Source organism: Lytechinus variegatus, chromosome 11, assembly GCF_018143015.1.
Source record: "Lytechinus variegatus isolate NC3 chromosome 11, Lvar_3.0, whole genome shotgun sequence".
NCBI lineage: Eukaryota > Metazoa > Echinodermata > Echinoidea > Temnopleuroida > Toxopneustidae > Lytechinus > Lytechinus variegatus.
Genome location: NC_054750.1, coordinates 12,935,861 through 12,948,553, shown reverse-complemented (window position 1 = coordinate 12,948,553; position 12,693 = coordinate 12,935,861). Strand labels below are relative to the sequence as shown.

The 12,693-nt window shown below is 35.6% G+C and overlaps 1 protein-coding gene across 1 annotated transcript; it reads right to left on the bottom strand.

Annotated features, from left to right (window-relative positions):
- Positions 1 to 1,431: 1,431 nt before the first annotated feature.
- On the bottom strand, positions 1,432 to 12,456 carry LOC121424403 (NADH-cytochrome b5 reductase-like). Its single transcript, XM_041620072.1, has 8 exons — positions 12,351 to 12,456; positions 7,941 to 8,240; positions 6,826 to 7,008; positions 6,295 to 6,449; positions 5,473 to 5,560; positions 4,455 to 4,559; positions 2,720 to 2,923; positions 1,432 to 1,900 (listed from the first exon to the last, which is right to left on the bottom strand). The coding sequence occupies exons 3-8, from the start codon at positions 6,997 to 6,999 to the stop codon at positions 1,697 to 1,699; spliced, it is 930 nt and encodes a 309-aa protein (XP_041476006.1). The 5' UTR covers positions 7,000 to 7,008; positions 7,941 to 8,240; positions 12,351 to 12,456; the 3' UTR covers positions 1,432 to 1,696.
- Between the last annotated feature and the right edge of the window lie 237 nt (positions 12,457 to 12,693).

Here is a 12,693-nt window from a genome sequence, read left to right as displayed (position 1 = left end):
CACTTTTATACACATACAAATCTAGTAGCCTTGGTCTTAGCATTACAAAGTGGACTTACTGGCAAGAGCCAACAACTCCCTGAAGAAAAAAAGAAATAAATTTTCAGTAACGCCCAAGCACCAGATCCTTTAATTCAATTCAAACTAAAAACATGCCCTTTATATTTAGTTTGGTCACCTCATTATATCACTAGTATGTTTTCTAGAACACTTGATACCTCCCCTCCCACCATCAAAACCATTCTCATATACTACTATGGCCCTGGGTTTCATAATACTTCGGGATAAAGAATTTATATATATATTTATTAAAAAACAATGAATGTTATTTTCATTCATCAGATTAGGAGTGCAATAAAAATTGTGACAAATGACCTTGTTGAATGCACTTATATAAACTCCTCAAAAAAAGTTTGGAAATCTGTCTTTGATTGATAATCCCTCCACGATTTTAGTAAATGTCAATGTATAATTAATATCAATGAATAGAGCATTTAATTTTCTTTAAAATGATACCCTACATGATATGATAATGGTTCACATGGAGGTGCAGTGCCTTGAAATGTTCCAAAATTACTCAATATTGGAAGTTACTGTTCTTTTTTCTGTGTTGATGAGTGAGTTTCTCAGCGGTTTCTTTTGACTTTGATCGATAATTTCACATCGGTTTTAGTAAATATCAATGAACAGGTCATTTAATTTTCTTTAAAATGATACCCTACATTATGTGATTATGGTTCAAATGGAGGTGCAGTGCCTTCAAATGTGGGGCAAGGTCAAAATTCAAAAGATGCAGAATTACACAATATTGAATGTCACTCTTCTTTTTTTCAGTGGTGATGAGTGAGTTTCTCAGCGGTTTTCTTTTAATTATTCTCATGCACCTTAACATCAACATTAACAAGGAATCAAACGCACCTCTGCACAAGCAAACACTTAAAAACAATCAAACATGCATGGATTTTCCAGACCACGACTCAAACCATGTTATTTCACAGAACCATCACTACAGAAGCAGGGGCTTGATTTGAATGGATTTTCATCTGTATTGACACAGACAAAAGAATCATGTTCTGTATTTGACCCTTTATGACTATTTCTGCTCGTGTATCAGCTTTTCAGTTCAGACCTTATCCAACACTTTTGAATCCTGCTCTTTTCGGGATGGCATGATGTTAACAAAGCATAGTATCATTTTAAAGAGAATTAAATGATCTGTTGAAATGATATAAAATATGCATCGTGTAAAATTGGGAGTTGGGAGAAATTACTGGCCAAACTCAGATTTCCAAACTTTTTTCTTGTTTTGCAGCTTTTCAATTCAGACCTCATCCAACACTTTTGAATCCTACTCTTTTTGTGATGGCATGATCATAACAAGCATGGTATCATTTTAAAGAAAATTTAATGATCTTTTGAATGATGTCAAATATGCATTGTGTAAAATTGGGAGTTGGGAGAAATTAATGGACAAACTCAGACTTCCAAACTTTTTTTGAGGGGTTTAGTTTGTGATATTGTAATATTATGATCATTCCTTTTCATACAAGTACCTCACATCATAACTGTTCTGGGGCATAAACATTTATACAATTTAGTAGTGAAGTGGAAGTGACACCTATTATTACATTTTTAAAGAAATTTATCATAACTTAAAATAACCTTTACAGAAAGCTAGAATAAAATACCCTGCATATCAAAACTTTTCAATGGAATCTCCTGGTACTCCTGATTCTTTCAGGAATGTGCTCATGTCATTTTCAAAAGAACGAGTTCCACATACCAATGCCCTTACACGACGTCCCATTGATGCTGCTACTTCTTTGGATAGCCTCTCCCGTGTGAAGCGACCATATTGGATAGTCTCACCATAACCAATAGGATGACTGCCAGGCGAGCTCTAGGAAAACATAAAATAAACACAAAAAACAAGGATTATTCAATATGCATGAAAACCCCATGGAATATGCACAGGCAATTAAGCAACTACAGTGGAAACTATTAGATCATGAACTTATTACCAAGCCTTGCATTGAAGAATTACTAATAGAACTATTAATGCACAATATCTCAATTACCCACTAATCAATGCAGGTTAAAGTTAAGGGCCTTGAGTATCAACGAGAAATGGAAATTCTATACATTATAAAAATTCCCTAATATCATAGAATTTAATAAATTCTTGCTTCTCATTTTGTTAATAACAGGCATGATATTCCCCTCTGAAAAAAAACCTGATGAATAGCCAAGGGTAGCTAAGTCCCCGCCAAAGTCTGAGACGCCCAGTCGGGGTTACAAGCTCTTGCATAGTAAAGAAATCGAAAGTGATTTTTCAAGGCGAGTCTGCAGGATAGCTTCTTCATTTGACTTAAAAAGCAGTAAATAACAGCATGAGAATGTTCTTGGGCAAAGGAGTTCACGTAAAAAAATCCGAAAAAAACTATTAAAAAAATTGCAATTCCGATTTTAGCTGGGAGAATATCATGCCTGTAATAATCAAAACAATTTATTTGAACAATTGATATTCATCAAAGTAGGCAAAATTAAACGGACTCTTGACTGCATACGGTCAAAATTTAAGTCCTATAACTGTTCTTTACTTATCGCGAGAACAAGATTTTTATTTCTAATTCAGATTTCCATTTCGAACAAGGAAATATGGAATTTTTTGCTTAGATATGGACAACTATTTTGATATGAAACCTAATGCATTCAATACCTGTGTAAGATTAAAGATGATAGTGATATTCCAGTAGAGAGCGAGCTCATTAAGGGTTTCCCTGAGTAGAATTTCATCATAGGAACGACAGGTGTAGAGTAATCTGAAGACTGTCTCATCTTCCTCATTCTCAACAAGATGCCTCATTACCTGGATGATCGGTGTGATACCGGTACCAGCGGCAATAGCAAGAATATAGTGGCCCTGTACATGGTAGATTGGAATGAAACTAAGGGTATCATGGGTGTTATACCGGTACCGGCAAGAAAATATTGGTCTTTACATGGTAGATTGGAATGAAACTAAGGGTATCACGGGTGTTATACCAGTACCGGCAAGAAAATATTGGTCTTTACATGGTAGATTGGAATGAAACTAAGGGTATCATGGGTGTTATACCGGTACCGGCAAGAAAATATTGGTCTTTACATGGTAGATTGGAATGAAACTAAGGGTATCATGGGTGTTATACCGGTAACAGCGGCAATAGCAAGAAGATAAAGGCCCTGTACATCATAAATTGAAATGAAACTAAGGGTGTCATGGGTGTTTTACCAGTACCAGCGGCAATAGCAAAAAAAATGGTCCTGTAAATGATAGATACGAAATGAAACTAAGGGTATAGTAGTTGACTAGTACCAAATTTGAAATACCAATAATACCTAAAGAAAATTCAGGGAACAAAATCATTACATCATCATTTCTCTTAAAATTTACTGGTGAAAATGCATCACTGATGGTCAAATGCAGTACCTTGTCAAATCTTTGTGCAGCATCTTTAAGCAAGAATTGTGCTACAAAGAGACTGTGCATCATTTTTACAGCAGTTTTCCTGCATTTCCCTTTCCAGGATTCCAAGCTTTTAAAGAAAACAAAATTCCCTGATTTTTCCTTGATGAAGTTTAAAAATTCTCTGATAATTATTCAACCCTGTTTTCTTTTGTCTATGATGAAAGTGTGAGAATTCGTAATGAAAGGTCACTTGTGGAATTCCTGCAGGAACAATGTACCACACAAGAAATTGGACTCAATCAAACTTCCAAACCTGGCAAAATAAACAGCAGGTGTTTTCTATGGAAAACAACAGAAACGATATAAAAGTTTTCATGCGAAAGGTACATTAAAGGACGAGTCCACCCCAACAAAAATTTGATTTCAATAAAAAGAGAAAAATTCAACAAGCATAACACTGAAAATTTCATCAAAATTGGATGTAAAAGAAGAAAGTTATGGCATTTTAAAGCTTTGCTTCATTTCACAAAACAGTTATATGCACATATCGGTCGGTATGCAAATGAGGAACTGATGACATCACTCACTATTTCTTTTGTATTTTATTATATGAAATATTTTTATTTTCTCATCATTGTCATGTGAAATGAAGTTTCATTCCTCGCTGAACATGTGGAATTCCATTATTTTAACATTTTATACTTCAGGCAAGGAGGTCCTAAATCGTCAAATTCATAAAAATTGAAATATTGTATAATTCAAACAATAAAAAAACAAAAGAAATAGTGAGAGAGTGACATCATCGACTCTCTCATTTGGATATAACTGGCTCGTTCATATAACTCTTTTGTTAAAAATAAGCAAAAATTTGAAATGTCATAACTTTCTTATTTTACATCCGATTTTGATGATATTTTCAGCATTGTGCTTGTCTGATTTTTTCTATTATTTCAAATCAACATTTTTCTGAGGTGGACTTGACCTTTAAGTCTTGATAGATTACCTTGTTTGGCTGGTATGTAAAAGACCCAAAAGGTCCTCTCCATTCTATATTATCACCTATCTTCCACTCCTTAATGTACTGAGACATATCCCCATCCACATACAACTGCAAGAAAAATTAAATGCATAACATTACAAGATAATACCTGATCAATAGGGTTCTCTTTATTACCTGAAGTTACAACACTTGGTGAGATATCAGCTAGATGGTCTTCCAAGAATCAACAGCGCTACAAACATCACTAGTCTGATACATACTCCAGGCGCCTAAACACCAATTATGGTCTGGGTAACCATATCCCATGTCCTAATAAACACTTGTAAAATGATTGCAAAACTGTTCTGGTATTTTTTTTCCTAGATGAAGGGATTCAGAGATGGGTTTGAGGCTGCATCAAGGCCATAGTTTGCTGGCCTAGACTTTAGAGTCATGCGTATTATCTAAGGGAGAATGCTTTCTCCATCAGCCTTGCAACTTGAAACTCTCAGTCTTTCTTGATGGGTATAGACAAACAATTCTTTTTCACTTCATGATTAGTAGACCTACTATCAAAGTCATCTCCCAGACTGTATTTGGTATGCAGGCACCTTTAACACTTAATGTCCCAATATTGCCATATGGCATACACATATTCATAACACACATAAGCCCACAGACCTGTAACTAGTCTAGCACAATCAGAATTGAATATCAAGCAGTGTTTTGACATAAGAGCCTAGATGCAAGAAACCTGACACTGATTATTTCTATTGTAGCAGCAGTTTTCATTTCAAGTGTGTTATGAGATCTACAGAGGTGCTTGAAAATCCCCACTAAAATACTAATAAAAAAATAAATGATATATTACATGTAAAAGTAGTGACATGAAGAATCTCTCACCTACATGTGGCATCCATACATGCAAAGAAATTGTGCATCCAATGTCAAACACATCAAATATGGTACAAACCAATGCATTATCCTGGAATAATTTCTACAACATTAATGCAAACCACTGTTCCATATTTCATTTTCATACCTTTATAAGAACATCAAAGAATCCTGTATCATGTGGCTGAGAGATGGGTGTGTACTGCCTGGTTATCATCTTGCCATCGTGTTTACCCCTGTCCGGAAAAAATACAAATGGGAGAGATAGACAGAGAGTTGGTGATAAAGGGGAAAGAAGGGGGAGAGGGGAGAGAAAAAAGGGGAGAGGGGGAGGGGGAAGAAAGATGACAGAGAGGGGGAGGGGGGGAAAGAAAGATGACAGAGAGAGAGGGGGGGGGGGAGAAAGAGGGGGTGGGGAGAGGGGGGGGGGGGGGGGAGGGGATGGGAAGGGAGAAGAGATAAAAGGGACAATCATATATATCACATAAGAGCTTGAATAAAATGTTTGACTAAATGTAAAATAAAAGTAATGGTACACATTTACTTTCCATGCTCAAACATTTCATTAAAATGCATCCTCATCTTTCATTATTTTTTTTTCAATTAAGCAAATGTGAATTACATGAAACAAATACAGACAAAACAGAAGAGGAAATACAAGGGCATTTTAAGAAAAAATTGCAATTAGGGAAAAAAAAATAGTCCTGCAATGTCAGGGGCTATTTTTCACAACCTATGGCAACCTAAATCTGCAACATTGGATTAGCTTTAACATTGTAGTGAATGGCGATTTTATTTTTCAATTTCCGAGGCTTATTTTGAGCATTTCAGGGGTAAATTCACCCCCAGCCCCCACATAATTTTTTCATCTACTGCAATCCCACACTTAATTGCCATTTAATTATCACGGGGGCCCTTCACCACCATCCTTTGTATTTTGAAATACTAAAGATGACAACTAAGCTCTTACCTGAGTATGATGTGCTTTGCAATAGACAGATCCAGTTTCTTCCCAGGTGGCAATGCGAATCTGTAGACTGCTGTATTGGTACAAACCGGGACAATAGATTGCAGAGTGTAATATTTATAGTCCATCAGATCCATGACAGTTTCACTGCTTTCTAACTGGAAAGTAAGCGACACAATTATAAATTGATAAATGATTATTGTGACCAGGGTGTGAATGCCCACAAAAAAAATAGCTGAAAGTGCAAAAGCTCATATATTTTGGTACAAAGTACACAAAAAGCTGTTGAAATGAGCTTAAAAACTGAATTTTAACACCCCCGAACGAGATACATAATCTGGTAAAAAATAAAACCCTGAGCAGCATATCATAAAACTGAACTTGGATATCTGTGTCAAAAATGCATGCATACACTGGTCAATGATGAAAAAAAAATAGAGGAGTTTGTTTTCCCTGTACAAAAGAGTTGAGTTTGGTTTCCCAAGTTACTAAAGCATTAATATTCATGAAGGGGGATTCCCCTAACTGACTGACCTGACTTTTATCAGCACCATGTTTACGCTTGCAAGTCTTCTTCCACAGATCTATCTCCTGATCGTGAATATCATAAACACAGACCGCACATCCTGAACCACAGCAGGAATCAGAAGGGGGCGTGGCTGGGCGGACTGATTGACATTCCTCACAAACATCAGGTTCATTAGCCATGAATCAACTCTGCTTGGATGAATGAAATAGGTGAAAATTAGGAGCAAAACCATGGAAGAGTAAGTACTGACAAAATAAGGATTGGATCCACAAAACAGGAGGGATATATTTCAACATTTAAATTAGTTTTCATCATTAACTTATACTGACTTGGTATAATAATCACCCACCTCTCATCAAAATGATACTATTTATCAGCATTTCCATGTATAAGACACAGGGAAGTTTTCATAAATTTTGGTATGATACAAACTGGTCGTCTACTTTGAGTATACATATACACATGTTCATCATTGAAAACTTGTCCTTTTTTTAAATCATTTGTTTTGGCATAAAGTGTAACTGGGAGGCAGACAAAAAAACAAAACAAAAACAATAAACTGAATAAGAGTACACAGGGTCTCCTAAAATACAAGTTGCAAAGGAGGTGACTCTCCTCTACACAAGGTTTCCATTTAACATCTTATCTACATTGTATTGACACCTGCGAATGAGTCCCATTTCTTAAATGTTTAATATACTTTCTTAGGGGATCCACGCTCTACAAGCAATGCTTTTTAGTGGATCCCTCATTTCCATATCATATTCTGTTAAAACTATTTTACAAATTTTTTGTAACTTGTAATTGATTTGTAATCATTGTTATCACATTTCATTTGTTTTTGTTTATATTTAGAATGTATGTTTGATTTTTATTTGCTTGTAATGTTGATAATGGAAATGGAAAAAATAAACTTGAAACATCTACACTTTTGAAAGGGGTGTGTTAATACCTTAATGCACAACACAAACAATAATGTAGCTGACAATTAGGCAGTTGAGGATATCAACAAATAAATTCCTGCCCAATTTTTCTTTTTGAATTCATATCAACATTTTAATTGGGGTAGGCTTGGCATTTTCAAATAGAGGGTAAAAAAAACTAACTGTAACAACATTACCTGTATGATAAATGGCCTCATGCACAAATCAAGGAATTAGGATAAAATCAGATCAATGGGACAGGTACAATGTTCAATTGGTATGGCTGTCATTCGCTGATCATTTACTTTGAGAGTTGTTCTGTGTCATGTCGACTCTCCTTCCCTGGGGCTTTGTGTTATCTTGTGAGATCCCTAGCATCATACATGTCCACCATGACTTTCCTTCTTCTACTACTTGCTTGCTGTTTGCACACTGCCTTGGTTCCTCTTCACTCTCCCGTTTCCTTTTCTGACTGCTCACTTTCTCTAGCTCCGGGTCTGATTGAACACACGCCAAAATGCAAACCAAAAGATAAACATTTATATTCTCTAATTAATAACAAAAAAAAAAAACAATCCAGGATGTGTAGAGAAACTAAAAAAAAAATTATAAAATGTAGCGGCACAGCTTTGCAAGATGGCCAGTGGCGGCCCACTGTCTTGCGCTGCCTACGTACAAAGAAAGACGGAGTCAAGAAATGACAAGTTTGAACGATGAGATGAAGTTGCACATAACATTTATTTCAAATCAGTGTCAAATCAATAGGCTGGTATAGTATAATAACGTCCATCTCTGGACTGGACGACTGACATTGGGGTATAACTAAACCAGCATGGCTAACGGCAGCAAATCAAATCATGAACGAAAAGTACTATCCCGCCCGGCTTTAATAGCACTCACCTTTTTAGCCTTCTTAGCTCAAAATATGTGGCGACAAGCCGACAAAACCCTCACCAAATTGGTCATATCACTTTTGGTGCAATGTTCCAAAATAATCTGCCTGTAAAATTAGTTTATAAAAGGGAACTAATTAATGTGCGTCTTCTGATTCCAAATTCAAGTTCTTTGGCTTTCCATTAATCTTCCCTCTGATGTTACAACTCTCTCTTCACCACTCCCCAAGTGCTCTCTCGATCATCTTTCCTATCTCTGCGAACCTTACACTTTAACCACTCCCACCACAGCGCTCTCATCCACTCTCTGACTCACTTTTCTATGACATTATGGCATAATTAATGAGCAATTAGATTTTTGCAGAATATGATCTTCTGGTCTTAGAGATTATGTCATAAATAACGCACGAGCCAATTTTCATCGCGATCACGCGATCGACGGCTGAGATCATAAGTGGGGGCTGAATCAGCCCCCCCCTCAGTCTTCAATCTTAGGTGTCAATATAGCCTAGTCTATTTTGCATTGTTAACCCCCTAATGCATTTTTTAATGGCGGCTGCATGATCGTGAGAAAGTCTGTGTACGAGTATACAGGAATAACCGTCGTTTCTTGGGATTTTGCATTGTTAACCCCCTAATGCGTTTTTTAATGGCGGCTGCATGATCGTGAGAAAGTCTGTGTACGAGTAGACAGGAATAACCGTCGTTTGTGGGGATTTATTTAACAATTTCTGACATTTTACTATAACCCCCATTCACCGACGGAAGTTAGTGCGAGCCTGCATGTTTAATCAGGTCAGAAATGCGGACATCCGTTTTTGTCCAGATTTTCTTTATTTTTTTATTCTAAATGACATTATATTATCTTAAATGAAGGCCCACTTCCTAGGTAATACTAAAAGTAAAACTAAAAGTAAAAAAAGGCATTGCCATAATCACAATCAAGACCATAGCTAGGCTTACTTTTTTATTTCTAAATTTAGATTAGTGGAGGGGAGGAGACATATGGTTGTATTCCAAAAATAAGTGAAAAAGTCAGATTTCTTGCCAAACTCCTGAAAGTAGTTTCATAAACGGTTATCTCAGCCTCGGCTAGTTTCCACGCTCCACCTAATCTATACATGCCCGAATAATTTTTTTTCAAATATGCTTTTTTTTATTTCCTAACATTATCTCCCTCTTTCCCCACCCTCTTCCATTTCTTAAAAACCAAACTTGAAATATCCAAATGGGCTGCAACCTCTCTGACCCCCATGCTTTATCATTGGAGAAAGAAAACATGTGTTTATAACGTTTAGCAAACATAAAAATTAAAAAAATGAAATGAAATAAAACTGATACAAAACTGAGATATTACTAAGCATACTAAATCATTTATTTATCTTCATTTAATTTATATTCTCTGTCATGATTATTTTTGCTGAGATTGATGTCAATCAATGAAAATTGTTGAATTAATGTTTGGTGATGAATGAAAAAAAAAAATCTGCCGGTAAAAAATAACTAATTGAATTAAATATATTAGGCCTATAGCTAATGAATCCATCACAATCATTACAAATAAAGTTCATTGTTCATTGATGATAGAAAGGGTTGTGGAAAGTCTACGAAAAGGCCCATTGTAGGGTAGGCCATATAATGATGTCTCGATTCCTTAACTTTGAAATGTTGAGCAGATATATGTTTTTTTAATATATTATTGAAGCTTATAGCTATTCCACGGTTACTCACATTACATTTGGAGACACCTTGACTCATACTTGGAGCTGTAACTCCATTATTATTGATAGGAACTAAACGTCTTCTTATCACAACAAAGTACATGTACACAGTCTGACTATCCTTTGTATAAAAAAAAACTTGAGAAATTCTATTATGCTCCTGGCAAATCTTTGGAATGTGTCGGTTACTCACGTTACATGATTTGGACCAACCTGTGGAATTGCCCAAATGTTATATTAACTTCCATTAAGTTATCAACTTTAAACTCGTTTATGATCATTGTCATTTTAGCATTGTCAGTAAAAAGTATTTTCCCCGTTCAATTGATTTCACACATTTTTCTATGTTTTATTATTGTAATGCTACTTTTCCCACTTGATAAGTTTCCAGCAAGTTTCATAATAATAACAGTTCTTGTATAGCGCATATCACAATTATGAATAATGTCTCTATGCGCTTCCAATTTCATATTTTGATTGTCCTCGGTTACCTAAACTTAATTTTCATGCAAATGTATGTTCATACTCTAAACACTCACATTTCTATTTCTTGCGTTATATCTGATGAATTAAATGAATAAATTCAATTTTTCACACACAGCCTCTCATATTTTCCTTTTTAGTCTCATACAATCAGACACATTGATCTGTTTACTCAATTCAAAGTTTTTCAAACCCCATTTATATAGTGAGTGCTTGTATTACCGACCGGCCTTGTATTACCGAACGCGCGCATCATATGCGTCAGAAAATAATCAAATACGCTCAAAACCTTTGCAACTTCCTTCCAAAGGGAACTTAAATAGAAAAATGATGAAAAATTATCAAAAACACAATTTCGAAGTCTTTATATCCTCAAAACTATAAAATATGGTCAAAATAGCTCATCAGTGACTTTGTTGTTTTCCCAACTTTTCCCATAGAAAACACACGTTCGGTAATACGATACCTTTTCAAGTGACCAAAATATTTCACTTGCGAAGAGGGGTCCGATTGGAAGCTGATGTCGTAAAAATGAAAAACAATTTCGGCAAAATTTCTGCATATTTATATTTTGTAGGTATTTGTGTATTTATGGTGAAAGTTTGGTGAATTTTATTGGAATAATGTGTTTGATATGATCAAATTCATGAAAAGTGTTCGGTAATACGATCCACTACCATACATCAACAAATAACATTTAAAGCATAATTTGCAAAATTATGTACCGGATATTCTATAAAAAATCAGAATATTGAAATAATACAATGCTTACAATTACTTAGTTACTTCAATTTTGATTTTCGGACAAGGGTCTTATTCGTTGAAATATCAACGAAAGGTGTCTCTAAAGTAAAAGGACATCGTGTTCTAAATAAGGGAAATAATGAAAATTTTGATTTTATCCTTGTATGTTTGTGAATCTTGAAGTTTTGTTCTCCTTTTACATGTACCTCATACTCATAAAGTAAGCTCCATAAATCATTTCTGCTAATTAGTGCTATCGGTAATAAGCAACAAATTATTTGGCCTCCAAAAATAAAAATTTGAAATAAATGATGTCATGAAAAGTCGTTATTTCGAAATAAAAAGTTTTGGGTGATGAAGACTAAATATTTTTCTGATCGATATCAAACGATGTCGCTGACTTGAAACAAGTCAAGAAAGACTGCCTTCGTGAAACGGAAAGCGCTGATTCGTCGCCAATCTTCCTATCTCGGAAGAATGGTCCGAGGTCTAGGACGTTCCTACGTATCGCTCATCTCGTCGTGCAAGCAATGCAACAGGCCCCTGGCCCTGCCTGGCCTGGGTTACGCTCCAACCCATCCGTTAGTGCTTCTATCCTCAGCCGCCCCCGAGCGCGAGCATCCCGGGAGTTTCCCGTCGAAGGAGAGCAAGTGCAGGTGTCCGCGGGGATTCGGTAGCGAAAGCGCAATAATTACCTAATATTAGTAATACTATTTGATTATAACAAAGTAATAATCAATAAAATGAAACAGTATAGAGTATTTACCGTCCATTTCAAAATGCTAAACATGGTCGGCCTTGAAGAAGAGTGTAAACAAAATTACGTAAAAATTCTCAGACACAGCCGGTCAATTCCGGTAATGGCTTTCCATATAACTTTGATATAACTGAAAAGTTGTATGGAATGCATTCGGAGGATACCGTACATGCGAGCGGTGTTGACCCCCCCCCCTTAGATCCTATACTTTAGAGAGGTAAAATGATATAATTGATGATGATGATGATTAGGCCTATGGTGGTGATGATGAAGATAATGTAAATTTGCAATTAATTATAAGCGTATGAAATTTCCCCAAATTTGTGTGTGTTTTCTATATAGCTAGTCTATA